Source organism: Melanostigma gelatinosum (genome assembly GCF_949748355.1).
Source record: "Melanostigma gelatinosum genome assembly, chromosome: 20".
NCBI lineage: Eukaryota > Metazoa > Chordata > Actinopteri > Perciformes > Zoarcidae > Melanostigma > Melanostigma gelatinosum.
In genome coordinates, this window is record NC_136653.1 from 7,274,437 (window position 1) to 7,295,225 (window position 20,789).

At 40.9% G+C, this 20,789-nt stretch overlaps 1 protein-coding gene across 1 annotated transcript in view; it reads left to right on the forward strand.

The window, feature by feature from the left end:
- The first annotated feature begins 6,457 nt into the window (after positions 1-6,457).
- wwp1 (WW domain containing E3 ubiquitin protein ligase 1) overlaps positions 6,458-20,789 on the forward strand; it is a 28,866-nt gene continuing 14,534 nt past the window's right edge. The window contains exons 1-8 of the mRNA XM_079292459.1: positions 6,458-6,589; positions 12,552-12,608; positions 12,913-13,004; positions 13,195-13,333; positions 14,425-14,549; positions 14,763-14,915; positions 15,192-15,264; positions 18,846-19,027. Coding sequence (XP_079148585.1) covers positions 12,935-13,004; positions 13,195-13,333; positions 14,425-14,549; positions 14,763-14,915; positions 15,192-15,264; positions 18,846-19,027 — 742 coding nt within the window. The 5' untranslated portion in view covers positions 6,458-6,589; positions 12,552-12,608; positions 12,913-12,934. The remainder of the gene's footprint in view (positions 6,590-12,551; positions 12,609-12,912; positions 13,005-13,194; positions 13,334-14,424; positions 14,550-14,762; positions 14,916-15,191; positions 15,265-18,845; positions 19,028-20,789) is intronic.

Sequence of the window (20,789 nt, forward strand, 5' to 3'; positions counted from 1 at the left end):
ATTTAGCATTATTATAATGGCTTAGGCCTACTGCTAAAATGGCTTGTTATTAGAGTTTAAATACAATCTAAACCGGGACTAAAGGAATTCAAACGGATGGATTTGTCTGAATACGAAATTACTTTCGTACTTCGTCGTCAGAAGTGATGTTGAATTGAACCAAAATGTGAAATCCTGTACATTATGTGAATATAAGTCTGTATCGTGGGGTTGGACTGGGGTGGTGGTCGGGCTCATCTTTATGATGTCACGTTGTGACAGATATGAAACTGACCAAAAGATAAGATAAGACCAAACTGCATGTATCCCAAGGGAAACTAGCTGTGCAGCAGTTGCAATAAAGAGTGGAAGATTGCAAATATTAAATGCCAAAATCAGATTAACAGTATATGGATGGAACATATATGAACATTGACGGCTGGGATCCATCTATAGATATGTACAGTATCTGATTTATTGTAAGAGTACCCTACATGGTTAGTACAGAAAATGTTCACATTTGTAATTGGACATTATGTCCCATCATGTGATGTGAGTCAGCTGTACGGATTTGGCCCAATGCTTTGTTACTCTTGTCCTTTGTTTAGGTTATTGTACATTGAGAGCAATGGAGTCAAAATGACTTGTGTGTGTGTCTACACATATCTTGCCAATAAAGATTCGGACTTTGATTCTGAAAAAATCAACTCCGCTACACAAACAAAAAGTGATAAAATAATAGCCTACATATAGCATAACATATACTAAATAAAATGTTTACAGTGACAGCATCCAAGAGATATATCTTTTAAATGATGGCCCTCTCCTCCTCACAGCAACTGTAACATGTAGGGTATCTGAAACACAAGTGCTAATAACTTAACAATAAAGTGGTCTCACACTTGGTGTTTTGTTTTCTTTAGCAGTTCTATGAGTAGGTCCTAAGAGAACTGCAAGGAGGGGAAGAGGGACGGCACATGGACGCGGCGAGAGATGTGACTCATTACCAGCTTATTATTTTTAAAACAAAAGGCGGCACAGTGCCGACGCAGATATTTCATACATGAGACGTAGCAGACCTGCAAGAAAAGCAGTAGGATTCATAGGCGCAGATGTGCATTCAACCACAGACTATTGGACTATTGGACCCGTTCATATGAGTCAGCTGTCCCTCTGTTGCTGTCTGCAGTGTAGTCCAAACCATAGACTGTGTATAGACTGTGTATAAGAAGTGGACGTAGTCATCGTGACGTCACCTATTGGTTCGTGTCGCCATATCAGTTTTTTTGCAATGAATGGAGATTACCATATTGGGAATTCGGAAGAGTGATGTAGAGAGGCCGTATACGGCTCTGGTATCATACTCTGCTTATGGTCTATTTTACTCTAAAAGGGACCATGATTTAATAAATGAACATCATGCTTGAAGGAGACTTTGAACTAGCAATTGAGACCATAAACTTTTAAAATATCCTTATTGTGAGATCACTCTAAACAACCATGTTATCTTGAGATAACGAGATAACTAATTTGTTATGACTGGAAATCCTAAGGTAAATGTATTCAAACTGCAGATGAGCTGACATGATGAACTTGGTGAGGTAAGCGGAAGGATACCATAGGATTAAACGTGACTATGTCCGGTTTTCAAAATAGGGTGTCTACAAAGCGTGCGTATGGGCACCAGTGAGCATAAAGTTTGTAGGGTAGCCTTTACGGCACTGCATCACGGTTTCTGGCCTGGAAGGGCACTCTAGTGGGAACTGCATCACATTTTCTCCAATTAAGGGCCCACATTCCTGCACTTCATTTCATTTTCTCCATTGGAGGGGCACTCTGGAGGGCACTTAATCTCGTTTTCCCTTCTGGAAGGAGACCCTAGAAGGCACTTTATCATGTTTTATCTACCATAGGAGCATCCAAGAGGGCGCTTTTGCTGCATTTCCATGGAGCACAAATCTTTTCAATCTGTACAGATCACAGCTGCGTTTGATTCCTCGTGACATGTGCCTCAGGATGTTGTCTATCCTCAAATGAAAGGGAGGGGGGGGGGCTCCAAAATGCTCAGATTAGAGTTACCGAACAAAAGTGAAATTTAGTTCCAATCTTTGTGAAGCAAAGGCAACAGGTTAATATCCTCCCTTATTGTCCAGCAGAAATGCTTGCTGCCTCCTATTCTGCAGTGACCTTGATGATGTCTAAAGAATCAGGCGGGACATGACATGGCTTGCACTGCAATGACGTGGCTGGTTCTTAATTTGCCCTCTTGCAATTCCTTGAATTTGTCTCACCATTTCGCCGTCACACCCTACCGACAGTAGTTCCAGAATCCCTTCGTCTCCCCAAAAGGTCTCTCCACAAGAGTCTTGTATAAATGACCCCTCTTCTTCCCCCTCGGATGTTCGTTTTTCTTCTAGTTTTGCAACATTTGCAGCACGATCAAATGTCACGAACCGGCCCTCTGCCATATTGTGAACTCCCCAAACAATGACCACGCCAAGCGTCAATCTCCGGGGCTGCAAAATGAAGCCAACGCAGAAGTTACATGCTCAGGTGTGGAAGTGATTTCCGACCAGCAGAGTGATACAAGTAAACATGACATAAACATTGCAGGTTCAAGCCGTACCTCTGGGGCATCCGGGGTGAGCCTCCCTCTGAAATTTTATTTTTTGATAAACCAGCTCTTTTGCTTTCTTGTGCACTCTGGCCTCTTAGTTACACATACATGTGTGACATGTACATGTTTAGAGACCTGCGTGTGAGACCAGGCGTATGAGGCTCACGCACATGCTTAGCATTGGCTTACATTTAAAATTATTTTTGGGCCGACACTCAAAACATTCATGGTACAGATTTGACTGCGTATGTGTTGTACCCTATATGACAGCTCCTCTTTTAACTCTCCTTGTACCTGGCTTGTTATCTTGACTTGTTGTACTAAAAGACAAACGGAACAAAATAACTTCCACAAAGTCTTTACTGCATGGTTATTGTGTTGGATTGCATTAAATTGTACAGGTGGTCATGTTTATATGTCCACCATAAGTAGTGAGATGAGTTGGCATGGTCTTCATCACTAAATGAGTTGGAGTTGAGTTTATACATTTTCCATTCTTGCTTATAAATTATTTTTGCATCTGAAACATGCTAGTTGTAAATATGAGTTTTTGAACAAATTTTAAGAAAGACATGTTGAGCGTTCAGTGTTTACCAATGCACTTTGGCGCCCTCTGCTGGTCTGTATACACACACACACACACACACACACACACACGCACACAAATCCTGCCAACATGCATGTTAATTCAGCAGGGATAACATTAAATGATCAAAGTTGATCTTCGGGAGAATAAATAATTTAATTGAAGCAATAAAGAATGCCTGCGTGCCTTACTACATTATCTTTTAAATTGTCCCCAGCTGTCTTATATTTGTGTTTTCTTTCCTTTTTTAAAGATATTCTTTTTCATTTTTGATTTATTGACAGTGACAGCTTGGAGAGAGACAGGAAAGGCAGAGGAGAGCGAGACAGGATGACATGCAGCAAAGGAAAAAACTCTTGACACAAGGGATTCAAGCCCGAGGAAGTTAGCCAAGGCAACCTGATATTTGTGTTTTCTTTTATATCAATAAAGATAACTCCACCATGAATTCACCAGAATGCAGGAAATAAGGTTTTTGATGCCGTGTTCAGCAGGGGAGGAGAACTGCTGACCCTGACTGAGGATATTCTCCAGCGGTGGAAGACCGCTTTGAAGAACTCCTGAACCCTCTATGGAGGAGGCAGAGGTGAAAGACTTGGGGGAAGCCTCACCTGTATCCATGGCAGAGGTCTCTGAGGTAGCTAAGAAGCTCCTCAGCGGCGAGGCACCAGATGCGGATGAGATTAACCCTGAGATGCTGAAGGCTCAGGACATTGCTGGTATATCTTGGTTGACCTGCCTCTTCGTTTTCAACATCTTGTCAGTGTTTGTAATATCAGAATATTAGAGCAGAGTTAATAATTGAAGTGCAAAAAAAAATCCACACGTGCAAATCTAAGACACTGAGCTAAAACACTGTGATTAAAAATCAATTTCAAATGGATTCGGGCTAGAATATAGGAAGTCAAAATATATCTGTCGAGAGTGGACATCAGTTGTGCAGTTGTAGAGGTTAGATGAAAAGTGGTATGGAGAATGGAAATTTTGTTTTGTCAAAGACCAAAATTCCATCTGAAAACAGGAATTTATGAAATAGTCTACTGTCTGCTGCCTTGAAAGTAAATTAACAGCACACTTAGCTCAGCCGAAAGCAATGGTTTCTATAATAACTATTATTCTATTGGTTTGCTAATACTTGATTTCCAGTTGTTACCCCTGCTAATGCTGCATACTCATGTCCTTTGATTCACAGACAATGAATCTATATTGCTATATAAATCGTGAAAGAAATTCCTGGATGCATTTACACTCAGTGGAATGTGATTAGAATGATGAATATGCCATACAGTATGCCAGACCACGACAGCGTCCTCTGGAGCACCCAAAAAGAGCAGCTTTGCCTCAAATTACACCAGCAGTGACCAGAAGTGCAAAAAACGTCTCTGTGTGTAGCACCCCTTTAATAAATGCAGTGCCAGAACGACAATAAGTACTTCTGCATATTTACAGACAAACACATTTGAAGATAAAAGTTAAATAATCCACTTGGTCAAAACTAACAGCGATATAAAGCAACATGTTGTTGATATACCATCGGCCTCATCAGGGACGGTGATGAGTCTGCGTACAGACGGGAGGCTGAACGGCTGGTCCTCTGGTGTGGTCAGAACAACCTGGAGCTGAACAAGCTCAAGACTGTGGAGATGACAGTGGACTTCAGGAGGAGCCCCCCAACACTGCCCCCCCTCACCATACTCAACAACACTGTGTCTGCTGTGGAGACCTTCAAGTTTCTGGGATCCACAATCTCCCGGGACCTGAAGTGGGCTCCCAACATCAACACCATCAGGAAAAAGGCCCAGCAGAGGTTGTACTTTCTGCGCCAGCTCAGGAAGTTCAACCTGCCTCAGGAACTGCTGATTCTTTTCTACTCAGCCATCATCCAGTCTGTTCTCTGTTCTTCCATCACTGTGTGGTTTGGATCGGCCACCAAGCAGGACAGAAACAGACTGCAACGGATTGTCAGGTCTGCGGAGAGGATCATTGGTTCCTGCCTGCCCTCCATCCTGGACTTGTACACCTCCAGAGTCAGGAAACGGGCTGGAAAGATCACTGCAGACCCTTCACACCCTGGACACAAGCTGTTCCAACTCCTCCCCTCTGGTAGGCGCTACAGGGCTCTGTACGCCAAGACCACCAGACACAGGAACAGCTTCTTTCCACTGGCCATCGCTCTCATGAACAATAAATAGGTTATACTACACTATTACCACCACTAACAACTCATGCCATTGTCTATAGGTTGATGTTCACATGTATATATGTATATACACACACTTTTTCTTCTCTTGGATATATATGTATACTTGTATTATAGCTAAATGTTTATACCTACATCCATTCTACTTTTTTTGCTGCCCTTTTTGATTCTTTATACATATATTTTTCTTGTTTGTTGTAAATTTGTGTTTGTACATTGTGTTTGTACATTGAGAGCGGAGTGGAAACCGGAGACAAATTCCATGTATGCGTAAGCACACATGGCCAATAAAGCTGATTCTGATTCTGATTCTGATCTTGTGACCCCATAAAATGTATCAATATTTTCCTTTTGACCCCTCACTACTGGTGATCATCTTCTCAGATGGGTTGACTGAAATTATTTTTACAGCCAGAAGTGGTGAAAGTACTCAGTGTTTGACAATTAAAAAAATTGAAAAAGTCAGACAAATAAACACTTTTTGGGTAACAGAAACGTTTGTTCTCTTTAATGTATCATCCTGTGAACCCTCTGATTTTTATTGTGACCCCTTTGGTTCCTGACACCCAAACTGTATGGGAACCACATACAGTATGGTATTTGACGTATACTGTATATGGTATTTGACGTATACTGTATACAAACATACAAGTGAAATTAAATAGGTCTTTCTGTACGACAAGATACTAAGGTGAGCAACATTGCTGCAGAAGTAGCTAAAAATAGAAATGTGCGCAATATGCGAATTTAATGAAAAATACAAATATATATTTTTAAAATCTATTTGGAATACATATAACATATAGGAATGATGTGCTCGCCTTCAATTTGGCAAGTAATCAAGATAGTGTCTTAGTTTGTGTACTGTAAAAACCAAGACACAAATATGAATATTTAAATCACGCTTTTAGAAGGTAAAGTAATGTAACATACGGTCTGGTCTAACTGTCGATGACTGTAACAACATTATACATATATCCACAGTGTTGACTCAGAGGGCCAACTCTCGTGTCCCGTGTTATTACACAGCAATATTTGGGGTGGCGCGCCTGTCGACCGGGTGTTTTGCTGCTCAGAGGCTTCTGCACAGAGATGGCAAGACAACCGTAGTAGACTGGGGCCTATACGGTTGGGCATTTTACTGACAACCGTAACGTAAGGACCGCATAGACGCAGAGAGTAGGAAAGGAGCGGAACAACGGACGAGGTAAAAGCCAGCTGCTTGTGTAACTTTAACCCACTACGAACGAATTGATTGTAATGTCAAAATTTAATTATTTTAAAGTCTGTCTTCCACATCCAACCAAAGTGTTAGACCAACGTTAGCTCAATGATGGCGGACAACTAGCAAAGCGGCTAAGTAACGCTAAATTCGTTAGCAAGCCAGCTAGCGGGCAGCAATTGGATAATAGCTAAGTTTGTAACGTTAGCATGCTAAAGTAGCAGTGTCTGCTTTACTGTAGGTTGCCCAGCTAAAGATTAAATAAACACTGCATATTTAGATTATGTGCGGATATATCCACCTGGCAAGCCTATTAGATATCGCAACGTTAATTAGAGGGATAGTCAGCTATCGGTAAGCTTGTAACTCAAACAAATAACACTAAAACAGGGATATTTTTCAGTGGCTAGCTGGTTAGCTTATTGATAGCTGGCTAGCTGACTTTAGCTTTCGTTGCAGACTACTGCTAGTGGCTACGAAATGGCTACACGTCGTTAACCATCCTTAACTGACAGATACTGTTAACGCTATGGGAAATGTCTGGGGCAAACATAAGATTACCAAACATTGTCTCCGATGTAATAGATTACTGTCCAAAGACCATTAGGTATCTGTTAAATCACTCATACTTAGCGTTAGCATGTTAGTAGATTATCAGAAGTTAACCATATCAGAGTTTGTGTGTGATGATCAGTGTTTGAAACAACAAGGCTTTGTTAGCTTAACTTAATGATTTAAATGTAGTTTGAAAGTGATAGCAATCTGCTGATTTATTATCCAATCTCCACAGTATTGTTTACTAAACTTTGTTATCTAAAAAGAAAACAACAATGGTTACCTCATAACTTTTAAATGTGTTACCATTTGTTGTCTACCAGGTGTTTCTTTGATTATGCACAATACCTGACTAAACGTAGGCCTGACATAAGGCATGCTGCTGTTTAATACAACACTGTTTAAATATATCAGTGGCGCTCCTTTTAAATATTACTAAACAAGTAACTCACTCAAAACAGTCCATGATTGGCAAAGACACAGCATTTTGAGCACAATATGTCATAGGATATGAACTTGGGCCCAGCTAATACCTGATGGGAATCCCTATCAATGACATTTAGGCCCAATGGTCTTCCATTCTCTATTTGTGTATAGGCTCTGTCTCAAAGAGAAATGGTCAAGCATGACTTTTATTTGTTTCAGTGGCTGATGAAGGTTTTCTATACAGTCTTGGCTATTGTATTTCAGAACCGTTAGTGAGTGTCCTGCTGTCTTTTGACTATGAACAGTGGTTTGACTGCTCAGGTTGTCACATACTGTATAATTATACAATAGGAGGGAATTACTCACAGAATGCTGTCACTTGAGAAGCAACTTTTGCTGGCTCTGGAATATACTTGTTTGTGCTGTCTCTTGCTTTCTCTCTTTCTCTCTGTCACACTCACACATTGACCTTTGAAAAGCAAAAAAACAGCTGTGGGGCAAGTAGGAGTTGTAGACTGCAGTCACTGTATGAAGCTAGTGTGTCATGCCGACATGAAGAATTTAACAGCTCCCGATTGATGTTGAGATAAAGCAGAACTAGGTTAAAGATTTATATTCACTTAGTGTTTAAACAGCGTTCACTGTATGTAGGGAAATTGCAAGCGCAATAGCTGTCTCATTACTTAAGATAGACAATGCAACATTAAGAATTTGGGGTGTCCTGTGGTCAGTAAACTACCACAGTAAATTCAGCTTCTCTTGTTATTAAAAAATAAATTCTAAATGTACTTCATGGATAAAGTTTGTTTTCATTTTGAGTTAAATAGAAAAATAGGACAACAAAGCAAGACTAGACTGTGTTATGGCTAAGTATTGTTTTCTGTTACTGAGGTTATGACTTGTTTTTTTGCCCAGTTTGTTGAGCTGAGTGTGCTTGAAGGGGGTACTTCAGTCCTGTTCATGAAAGCAAACATCCCCCCTGACATCATGGTCTACTCTACACAGATGTATTCCAGTGCAGGCAACTTTGTGAGAGATGTGGGCCTGAGGGTCCATGTTTGTGTGTAAGTTGTTATCTGTGTGAAATTAGAGAACCGTAATACCAGTCTTGGTACAAAGTTTTGAAGGCTCTTTATTTTTACCCCCATATTCTCAAGGTTAGGAACATGCCTGAATTCGAATATACTCCTTGTAAAATCTGTGATTTTCATGATGATCACTCATGTAAGCCAAACATCTTTTAATATTTGAAATGCAAAGCTCCCGTCTTCATATTTGTTTGTTGTCTCCTGGCGTCTCACATTAAACCGGACCAGGTTTCATCATTAATGTTGTTTTTTAAACTTGCTCCGTCGGGTAAATGGGTCAGAAATCTTCATGCCCCAAGTCAATTCATATTTGCCACAACACAACTTGTTTTATTTAATAGCTGTTATCAAATCACTACAAATACTATCGTTAATTGTCATGTTTTATCCACCTTAGTCTCAAACCTGCGGCGAACTGCCCAATACATAGTTAGAGTTTCACCCACATCTTCTCAAACTCCACCCAACTAAACTTTTTGTTTGGTTTTGTTCATCTCAGGTACAGGATTAGTGTGCCATCCATTTAAATTCAACAGCTAAGAGCAGCGGTAGAGAATAGAGCTGAAATAAGTCAATCAATCTATTTATTAGTTGGTTATCGGCACATTAATTAGCAATTGTTTTGACAAAGGATGAGTCATTTTAATTGTTTCATGAATGAAAAAAATCAAATATGCCTTATGGTGTGGCAGTTTGTCCATATGCAGTAGCAGGGGATTTGGGGCCAGTCTGTTTCTTGCCTAATAAGTGTTTTTGATTATTCATTTGTTAAAAACCCCTGAGGGATGGCAGATGACCGCTGATTAACCTGCAGATCACCAGTGAACTCACTTGGTATAAATCTTTGACAGTAGTAAGATAGCAGACTAGGGTTGCACGGTGTATCGATACTAAAAAGGTACCGCGGTACCTGTACGTTAAAAACGACATGATTTTGCATATTTTTAGGGTCGATACTTTATTAAAATAGCGCGCGATCAGAGCGCACTCGCTGCTACGCTCCCTGTCATGCTGCCTGCAGGCATGCAAGGGGGCGGGGCTGCACAGCGCGCTCACAGCAACAGGCAGCACGCGCACTCGCAGAGAGTGATCACAGGGGAGACATGCAGGAGCTTTTTGCCGACCGTCCTCGGCTTGTTGGAAAAACAAGATGCCAAAAGTATCATCTGGAAGTACTTTGGCTATATTGCAGACAGTGAAGGAAAGCCCACTGACATACAGAGACCCGTCTGCAAAAACGTGTTTCAGACCAAGTGAGGCAACACGTCTAACATGGCAAAGCACCTTAACGACAGACACCCCGAACTTTTCAAAGAGCTCAAAGAACGACGGGTAAGCAAATGTGATTATAAACATGAACACCCCCAAGCTCACCTATATACAGCTAACACGAGTAGCCTCAGCCTAGTTTGACAACAAGCCTCTATGATCATGAGGTCACAATGCACACAGAAGTGTACTAAATGAAACACAATTGATGCAAAATGGCTACATGCTGGTGGAGCCTGAGGGTGGATCTTGAGCTAATTCTTTTTATTTTTAGTTAAGGAAAAATAATTATTCCATGAATTAAGATAAAATATGAAGTGAAAATATCAAACTCACTGCAAATAAATGAAGCATTGTTTACCCACCCACTCCCACAGACAGTCAGACAGATGCCAGCAGAGTCAGCAGCAATCATGGCACCATGTAGTTTTCATTAATATCTTGCTGTATGCTAATACTAATATTAATGCCATTTGTTCAGTGTTCAAAAAGCTGGGCAGGAACAAGCTGGTAAAAAAAGGGAACCGTACAGATGTTTTATTTATTGCTGTTATAGATAAATATACCAGTATCATATCGTATTTGTGGTATTGTATTGAATTCTGGTATTGTATCGTCAGTATCAGGTATCGTGATACTTATGGCAGGTATCGTATCGAAGTCATAATTTTGGTATCGTGACAACCCTAGAGCAGACTAATCTTTACTTGGCACCGTGCTGCTAATTCTTTTTGTCTCTATCTGCCCTTTAGCCTGCACACGGACTGACCTTGACTTTTTAATTGAGTCCCTCTTAAGCTGCTTAAAATCTGCCTGCTCCAAATTGTGGTCTATATTGGGTGATCAACCAGCCAATAATGTGATAATGTAATCATATCAAAAAGCACTTGGTCCGAATTAGAACCGTGGTACAAGATCAGGAAGCATGCACGTGGTGACGTCTGGAGCGTGGACCTATAATGGGCATGTTGTGTTCATCTTGTTGTCTTGATTTGTTCTCCTGGTTGCCGTGGAGAAGGCTAGCACGCCTGAACGTGGTGATCAGGGTAATGTTGCGTCACTGCTGACTAAAGGAGTTCGACAATTCCACAAGAAAGACACATTCAGGGTTGATTTGAGTCTGTCTTGAGATCTATTAGAATTATATCGAAGGCTTAATTTACTGATTACACATTTTATAAATCACAACATGCATTATGTAGTTTGATCCTAATGTTAAAGCAAGATTTTGCTGTATGATAAAAGTATAGTATAACGTAGTTTAATCATTATATCCATACCGTCATTGTTAACATGGATGACAGTCAACATTTAGGGGGACTTTGTTGATGATCTGATGATTCATTTGTTTTTAGCTTTAATTTGCTTAGCACTACAGGGGACAAAAATCTGACTTTGTATTGGCCCAATGATGTGACATTTTCACCCTTGTGATGCTCTATAAGATATCTTCTACAATTTTGAAATTTGCACAGTTATTATACGCTTAAAATACATGGATGTGTAGTCAGACACTAATAATACATTGTTTTCCTCTAGTCTACTACTACTGTCACTAGGTGACAGGCATTGCATTGTGGTATAGTTTTAATATTGTAGTCAGCATGAGATATTCATTTATTACATTGCATTGTGGGAAAGTAAAGTAAGTTATCTTAAATTCATTCCACAAAAATGACAATTCAGACATTCTAGAGAAAATGACGTAGTAGGTCCCTAAAACGTAGGTTATAATTAATTCCGGACACTTTAACGCCACACGCATGTACGTAGCGATGCACAGCACGTAATGCACGTGTATGTAGCAACGTACGTAGAACTTCTGATGATGAAAGTACAGGCACGGAATGCAAATGAAGACATCTATTCATCAGCATGCAAGGTCATTGATCAATACCATGCTGTTCAAAAAAAAAAAAGTGTGCGACAAAATCATGCGCTGGTGTGATCAACTGAGAAAGTTAGTGGCACCAGTGCTTCCTGTGGAAAAGTTGATCTGGAGCCCTGTATTTCTTGCAATGTGTTAATATGACGGCGTTCATTTCCTGTTTGATGTCATCCAGATGGACACCGAGACTTTTACAGAGACGTAAACTTCAAATCGACATGTAAAACTGCCACCACATTTACAGATTGAAGTACATGTCTCAACACATGGTGCATAGTGACTGAAACTAGTGCTCACAAGTGTAGTTTACCTTTTCAAAAGACAGTAGTTAGTTACACAGCAGAATGTAACTACAGCAAATGTGGAAGAAGTCGGTTTATTGCTGTGAGCGGAGAAGTCGTTTTGTGGTTGACCACTGCTGAAACAAGAATCCTACAGTTGTAGATGTGAATGATGGTCAGTTGTTATGAGTGCAAATTGCAATTGTGCTACTCTAGAATGTACCAGCAGATCTAAAGACTTTTATTATTGTAGTGTGACAGTGAAAACAAGCAAAGCAACCGGGGCTTTTCACAGAACGTCCCAATTATTCCTCTACGCTGGGGAACACAACAGTTATGCTCTATGTTACGAGATGTATACTCAGAGGTCACACTTTGAACTGCTGCAGTTTACACCTGCTGTGCTCATTGTCCTAAAAACGAGCTCTTTTCTGTTTCAGAGGAACCATGGGACACAGAGTGGGCTGAACCAGAGGGTATAGCAGCGCACACCAATTGTGAGTATAAATTGTGTTTCCAGCATTATGTACATGCAGAATTACAACATGGGAAAAATGACAACATTACAGTAGGTAAATAAAGTAATATTACACAAAATGTTGGGACGCTTTAACAGCTAAAAGCTGGTATAACTTTGACCACAGACCTCAACAAAATGTTCAGAATATGCAGAAGCAGCTTCTACGACGTCTCCGCTGTATTTGTGTTGGAACCCTGCTAAGCTCACCTGTTTCTTATTTGGGCTTTTACTGGCTATATGTCTTATGTGTTTGATGTTTGCTTCATTTGCCTCTTTTAAAGGTTTCCCACTGTGGTGTATGACATGGCCACGGCCTCTTCTAGAGCCGAGTCTAGCCATAACCACAGAGGAACATCACAGCTCCATGCCATTGGTGAGTCTACGCACACCAGGCTATAATGTACGGGGGCGTAGCAGGGTGGCCTCAGGGTCTGGACCCCGTCCCTCAAAGAGCTCAGACTGAATATCAGAATAACAGTGTCAACGTTATGCTGAAAATGTGAAATGTTAAAGGGGGGGAAAAAACCTCACTCGCCTCATCAATCTGTTCATGTACTCACCAGTTTCCTGTGCCAAAATCAAGAGGAAGAAAAGCCTGTTTGGGACTGCCATTTATGTGGAGGTGACAGCGGAGGGGGAGTCGCGGCGCACGACAAAGTCTCACAGCTCCTCCAGTCCTAAATGGGATGAGAGGCTCACTCTGTAAGTTTGCCTCCTATGTGTCTCTGACAGTCTGTGTACTATGTGTACATCTCAGCATGTGGTATACACGGTGTGCTTCATAAAGTCGGAGGACAACTCATGAATCCACTTTATTATATAGAGAAGATGAAATGACAGACAGACTTTGAAGATTTCTGAGATGAGAATAGACATCTGTCTTCTAATGAGGGGAGTCCCTTCAACATGCTCGTATAAAAAGCAGTCGTGAGAGAAAGATTGAGCAACAGTTCTGCCCTTGGCTTTGGGGCACAACTTCGAGGTCCATGTGTCTGACAGTGTATACCTTACGTAACAGACATGCGGTTGTTGGTTCATCTGATAATTATTCCAACAAGGGCAATGGAAATGCATGCTGTATGACAACACAGGGGGGTTTTGTCTCATTTGAGATGTGTACAGCTCTGGCTTCAGAACAGCCCAGCTAAATGCCAGAGACATGTCATTGCAAACACTAATTGTCTTGATTGGGTAATTATTGCGAAGAAGACAAGAGCGGTGCTGTCCGTGTGTTATGAATCCTGCATATGGCATCCTGGCTATGATCCTAGATATTTATCTTTAGGCTGATGTGCTGAACCGTGAATACAATGACTGTGCTGTTGTGTAGTGTTCATTTTGTATAAGCACCGAAAACACAGGCGAAGCAGCGTTATGTGAGCCGAGTACATCAGTCGCTAAGCCTGCAGCAAGGATTTTGAGGAGGATCAGAATGAGGAGCATCTAAATAATAGTTTTATTTGTTGTTGTCGTTTCTCTTTTCTGAGGAGGAGCCGATACTGAAAGTAGATGCTGAGGTTGTGAATGGGGATTTTATGTGTTAAATGGACATATATCACCATGTCTGCCTCTTTGCTCTCCACATTAAAATGTTTTAACTTGTCCCAAACATACCCTTTGTGCTATCGAATCCATCCTGTAAATTAAAGATACTGCTGATGGCGCACACTGGCGCCAATCACATATCATTTGACTGTCCTTTTTGCGATGACGTAAATCGGTGTGCTTTATGTTAACTGTTATAATAATTACTTGTGTTATGCGTTTGTTTGTGTCTCCCTGACCTTTTTTAGGAATGTAACACCGCACACACAGGTGGATTTCAAAGTATGGAGTCACAACACCCTGAAGGCAGATGCTCTGATGGGCAAAGCCACGCTGGACCTCATTCAAGCCTTGGAGCAGCATGACAGGAAATGTATGATTTTAAAATACAGAACCATATTATAATACGAGGTCCGGGGTGGGGTGTGTTCCTTATTTAACAAAGCTGTGGCACAGTTACTACAGTTCCAGAGAACGGTAGATGCATAAAGTACTATTTATTCTGAAATTGGCTTGCTTTATGCTCTTCTTGATGAGGCGCTATTGTAACGCCTCCTCCCACACGGCCCCTGTTTTGCCTCTACAGTGGAGAATGTGAAGGAGGTGCTGAAACTGAGCGTGGAGCAGAAGGGAGCTCTGGTTCCCGCAGGGGAGCTGACTGTCTTCCTAGATGGCCTGACTGTCTCTGGCCAGGAAGAACTGGCACCGCTTACCAACGGCAATGCAGTAAATGGCACCAGTGAGCTGAGTATATATACGTTAGGGGTGGGTGAAACTGGGGGTTGCCAATTTAAATTATCACGTGTACTGGTGAACGACGATGAACAATCAAGCAAAGGGGGAGAAATATGCCACAGATACATGTACAGGAAAATACTGGTACACTGTCGCCTAATCCTTGTACAATCCAGCACTTACCAATTCTTCTTTTAAGAAATTTAGCAAATATACGCTTGCACATCTGTACAACACATCTTATCTGTACGCTAAAATTGTTTTCCCCAATCCACACTAGAAGTCCAACAGAATGGCGATGCCATCCATGAAAATGGAGACTCGTCATCTTCTTCCTCGAGGGCTGCTAACAAGTAAGTTAACTTTAGGAACCAGCATTTTGCGTCATGAGGAAGATTCTGTCTACTTCACTTTTCCTTATATGGTTGTTGGCCTGGTTTAGAACAACTCCTTGAAACCAAGGAATGCTAACAGGCTGCAAAGAGTTATGTGCTAGCATGGTTTCCCCACAATGTGCCCTCGGCGAACACATGTAGGCGTATTTGGTCTGTCTTGTCTGTCTGTTTAGCGTTTTCTCAACCTTGACTTTGCCCTTCTCCTGCTTCAAGTGCGAGTGCTGCCCCTCTCAGTCTTTATTATTTGTCACACAGCAAAAGTACCCTTCAGTGAGGCTAAATGTTTTTTTGGAAAAGCCACTAAAGAAGCACGTCTGCTTATCGCAACAGACGGGAGGTTGGTGGGGGGGGTTGGTAGGTTGTGGCTGCCTGGCTCCTCTCTGCATTGCAGTTCCTGAGAGGGCTGCAAGACACAAGCAGAGGTCTATTGAACACTTGGTAGTGATTCCCCTCCCTTGGAGCACCCAAAGATATACGAGTACTTGGCCAGATAGATTTGTGGCGACGAGACATTTTCCCTCGTCGTTGTTACCTAAATAATGAAATCTTAAAACGTGCATTCATGAAAGCAAGACAATTAAAATAGCATGTACGCATATTCACTTTTTAATAAATTCAAACGTAAAACAGATGATTAGCTCCAGTAAATAACAGGGAAGGTGTGAATTTTTGATAGAATTGTGGATGCATGTGTTGATATGGTGTAGTTTCACCCTGAACTCGGCCTTTGCCTCCCTACTTCTTCCCCTAAATGTGACTTGACTTGCAGCTTATAAAAGCGGAGCTAAGGAATCTATTTAACTGGGAGACGAATCCTGGGGGACCCCTCTGCCCTCCTTGTTTCCTCTTTGTCTCTTTACTCGTTGTCCTTTATGCTCGTAAGTCACTGTTACGCTCGGCTTGTCAACTGGCAGCCTTCACTCTGTCGCCTCTCTTCACCTCTTTCAACCTTCCTTCCTCCTTTTTTATTTAGTTTTTGCTCCTGAAATCTTGTTCTTTTTTTAAGCCTTACCCACCTTACCTCTGCCTTAATGTCTCTTATTTTTCCGTTTGTTCTCTGCTTTGCTTAGTTGCTTTTGCTTTCTTCTTTCCCTTCATTTTAGTCAGCTTGTGTTTCTACTTTACCTCAGACAGTCAACTAGGGAGACTTTTCCTGTGGAGCCCGAGGTGCCAGGTCTTATAGCCTGTCAAAACATTTGATTCCGACCTGATACAGGAGTACAATGTTGTATTTGGTTTTAACTGCGTGTGTTCCAACTTAAATAGTTTCAGTAATTGCTCGTCTGTTTTGTCTTTGGACCTCATTTTTCTCTGTGCATCCAATTGTAACACGAAAACAGAAAGTCCAGTTGCCTTTTTGACGTAGTTAGTAGTTAACCTAAATACATTGAAACATCAGTATATTGATGAAAATACAATAGTATACATAAATAGATGCAAATGAACAAATAACTCTTTGCTGGAAGGGTCGTCAGCCTCTGCCGGGCTCTATAATGAAAATGACCGAAGATATTAATGGGGCAGATATGGTGGGAAATGAGTTGGCATCACTTACTGTGCTATGCGTCTTACCGGACATTGTGTATAGTAAGGGCTTTTGTAATGTGCGGATATGCTGAGAAGTACAATCAACATTCATCGGAGTTGTCCATACTTATGACCCTTTCTAACGTTTTCTTCTTGGTTGCTAGCTTGCTGGTCTGCCGTTTTCCTTATCGCCGGCTACGAACCCACCTCTTGCCTAGACAAAGCCTGGACTTGAGGCATATTTTGTATTGGTCTTAGTGTGGGCACGTCTGTGGCACCGTCTGAACTCCTCCAGCTCATAAAAGGGCCTCTTTTATGCTGTGTCCCCGTTACATCACTGTACAATCCTATTATGTCCCGTCCTTGCTCTTACAAGACAATAGTCCCAATGTCTCAAGTCAAGCCTTTTAAGGTTACAAGGGTGGTAAAGTTCATGTATTATCATTGTACAACAGGGTTGCACAATGGAAAGCAGTTAGTAGTCCCATTCTGCTTTGTAATAAAACACGCAAAAAAACAAACAAAACTGTATTATGTGTGGAGGATGCTTCTGTAATGCTTGCCAGACAGCTGCAGGGTGAACAGGCTGTGGCTGGGGTGGGTATTGTCTTTTTAAAAGCCTTTTGGGCTCTTCACAGACACCTCTAGTCACCAATATCACTGATGTTCGGTAGATGGGTACCAATGATGTTGAGTGGTAGAGCACTCCTTTCATGGGCTGCATCCCATGCCAGTTTGTAATGTTACCAATCAGGATGTGTGATGCCCATGTCAGGTGGTTGTTTGTGATGTTGATTCCCAAGACCTTAAAACTGTTCACTTGCTCCACCTCAGCTCCATTGATGTAGACGGGCGTATGTCTGAGCCTCTTTTTTTCCTAAAATCAACAATCGGCTCCTTGGTTTTACTGACTTTGAGCAGTAGTTTGGTCTCAGAGAACCACTCGGCAAGATTGTTGATTTTCATCTGGCGGATGACTGTAGGTTTCTTCTGCATGCCCTGGGGGGCTCTAATGTTCACCACAAGAGTGCAGGCGGTGTGGCTGCAGATCTGAACTGCCTGGGGTCTGTTTGTGAGGAAGTCTAATAGCCAGCTACAGAGTGAGGTACTCAAGCCCATAATGCTCAGTTTACCAATCAGTTTCATGGGGGAGATGGTGTAGAAGGCTGAGCTGAAATCAACCAACAATATTCTGATGTGGGTGTTGTTATTTTCAAGATGGTGGAGGGCAGTGGAGACGGCATCCTCTGTGGCTCAGTTGGCTCTGTATACAAGCCAGGCTGGCTGGGATGTTGTTTTATATAAGTGTTGTAAAACCACTTTGTCAAACCACTTCATCAGAGTGGGGATGAGAGCCACAGGGTGGTAGTCATTGAGACACCCTGCAGAATCTTTTTGGTACAGGGACGATGGTGGCTGCCTTGAAGCAGGTGGGAACACTCTCCTGAGACTGTGATGTGTTGCAAATGTCAGTGATGACATCAGTAAATTGTTGGCACATGTTCTTTGAACACAACCAGGGAAATTATCAGGCCCAGCAGCTTCACTGGCACCCGCACACACTTAGCTCATCTTAGCTAATCTACTGACATACTGCTGCTTCCACTCTCACACTCGACTCAGTTTATCATTCTGCCCTCAGATCCATTACCGGAGATCCCTATGACACTCGCCATTGTATTCTGTATCACAGGCGGTCTGTCCTCTCTGGCACAGAGGCGTGCTAAACACCTGTATCTTTTCATCCATGAATCACTTTACCACTTAGTGTGCGATTGTTTTCACAGAGTATTGTCCTTCTGTTTTGATTTTTTTAAACTGTGTATTTCTCGTCATGATTGCAAATGAGGGGAACGGTAATGATTTTGTAATAATGACTGAATAAAATATTTTATTGTATGTACTAAATAGGTATAGAATTCCTAAGGTTTAATGAAGTGTGTGTGTGCGCGCACACCCAGATTCAGATGTGATCAAACTATTTTGAACTCCTTGTGTGTTTTCTCTTAAAGCAGAGTGAATGGTACAGACTTGGGCCCGAGGTCAAGTTCCTGTTCGGTCTCCAATGGTGTGGATGAACAGGAGCCTTCCAGCTCCGGCAGCCCCGCCCCCGGTCATGTCATCAATGGAGACGCCACACCCAACTCCACCCCAGTCCACCAACCCTCAGACGGTGACACAGAGAGTAGGACGGGTGAGCTTGAACTTTAGTTTGGTTGACTTCAGAATTGTTCTTGCGGTAATGTTACTTTTGCATTTTTAAAAGGCAACAAATAGCTTTACCTTAATTTATGTACGGAGATCAGTGGTGTAAAAAGTACCCAAAAGCCATACTTGAGTAAAAGTAAAGATACCTTACTGGACAAATGACTCTAGTAAAAGTCACCTATTAGAATACTACTTGAGTAAAAGTCTTAAAGTATCTGATATTTATTGTACTTAAGTATCAAAAGTAATTTTCTGATATTAAATGTACTTAAGTATTGAAAGTAAAAGTACAAGTAAATGCTGTTAATAAAAAAGCAAAGGGTCAGAATTTTGAGAATTATGAAGTTTATTCTTTTAAGTGCTGTGGCACCATGACCAAGGACATGAGCTGTGTTGACAATAATTGGGTTGGCTGTGATCCATCCAGGAGCAACAATGTTCAACATAATATATTGTACATAAGTATACTTTTGCATCTACTATGACCTTATCATCATAATTCTCCGAAAAGCAATATGACACTATGAAGGAGTTGTAACAGTGCGTTTATAAGTCTGCTCATTCCGACTAGAGGATGTAGAGGACCAATGCATAATATTGTGTTCAGCAAAAAATATCCACTTGATGCATCAGGTCAGTGTTTAGAGAAAGGACACCTGCCTTGTAAACTCCTGTGGGCCTGATTTGAACACAACAGGCAAAGGTTTTGCTCAAGCTGAATCTGCAATTGGGCGACTGCTCCCATCATAACTCCATCTGATCATCCACAACATGACTCAAATATCAAAACATGATCAATACTAAAGCAGCAACACAGTCATTACTTGAAACTGAAAAATGTCCTGTTCATCTTCAAAAGACAATTCTATTAGAATGTAAAGAAGTTACATTGTATTAGAATGTAAAGAAGTTACATTGTATTAGAATGTAAAGAAGTTACATTGTATTAGAATGTAAAGAAGTTACATTGTATTAGAATGTAAAGAAGTTACATTGTATTAGAATGTAAAGAAGTTACATTGTATTAGAATGTAAAGAAGTTACATTGTGTTAGAATGTAAAGACGTTACATTGTATTAGAATGTAAAGAAGTTACATTCTATTAGAATGTAAAGAAGTTACATTGTATTAGAATGTAAAGAAGTTACATTCTATTAGAATGTAAAGAAGTTACATTGTATTAGAATGTAAAGAAGTTACATTCTATTAGAATGTAAAGAAGTTACATTCTATTAGAATGTAAAGAAGTTACATTCTATTAGAATGTAAAGAAGTTACATTCTATTAGAATGTAAAGAAGTTACATTCTATTAGAATGTAAAGACGTTACATTCTATTAGAATGTAAAGAAGTTACATTCTATTAGAATTTGAGAGCACTTGTTTGCAATTGTGCATTAACGTGATTAACCAATGATTTAACTTGCAAGCTCGGACCACTGATTCACCAAACCTGCTTGCTTGCAGTCTGTGTTCCACCACAGTCCCCGACGCTGCTCTCATGATTCATTTTGTTTCTAAAGATAGATTTGATTTTGTAGCGAGTAACGAAGGTTTCAGGGGAAATGTATCGGAGTAAAAGTATCAGTTTTCTTTGCAAAATGTAGTGAAGTAAAAGTAAAAGTCAACAGAAATATAGATCGTAAAGTGAAGTACAGATATAAAAAAAAACAATCGTTAAGTACAGTAACGAAGTATTTCTACTTCTACAGTAACAATGTATTTCTACTTCGTTACTATACACCACTG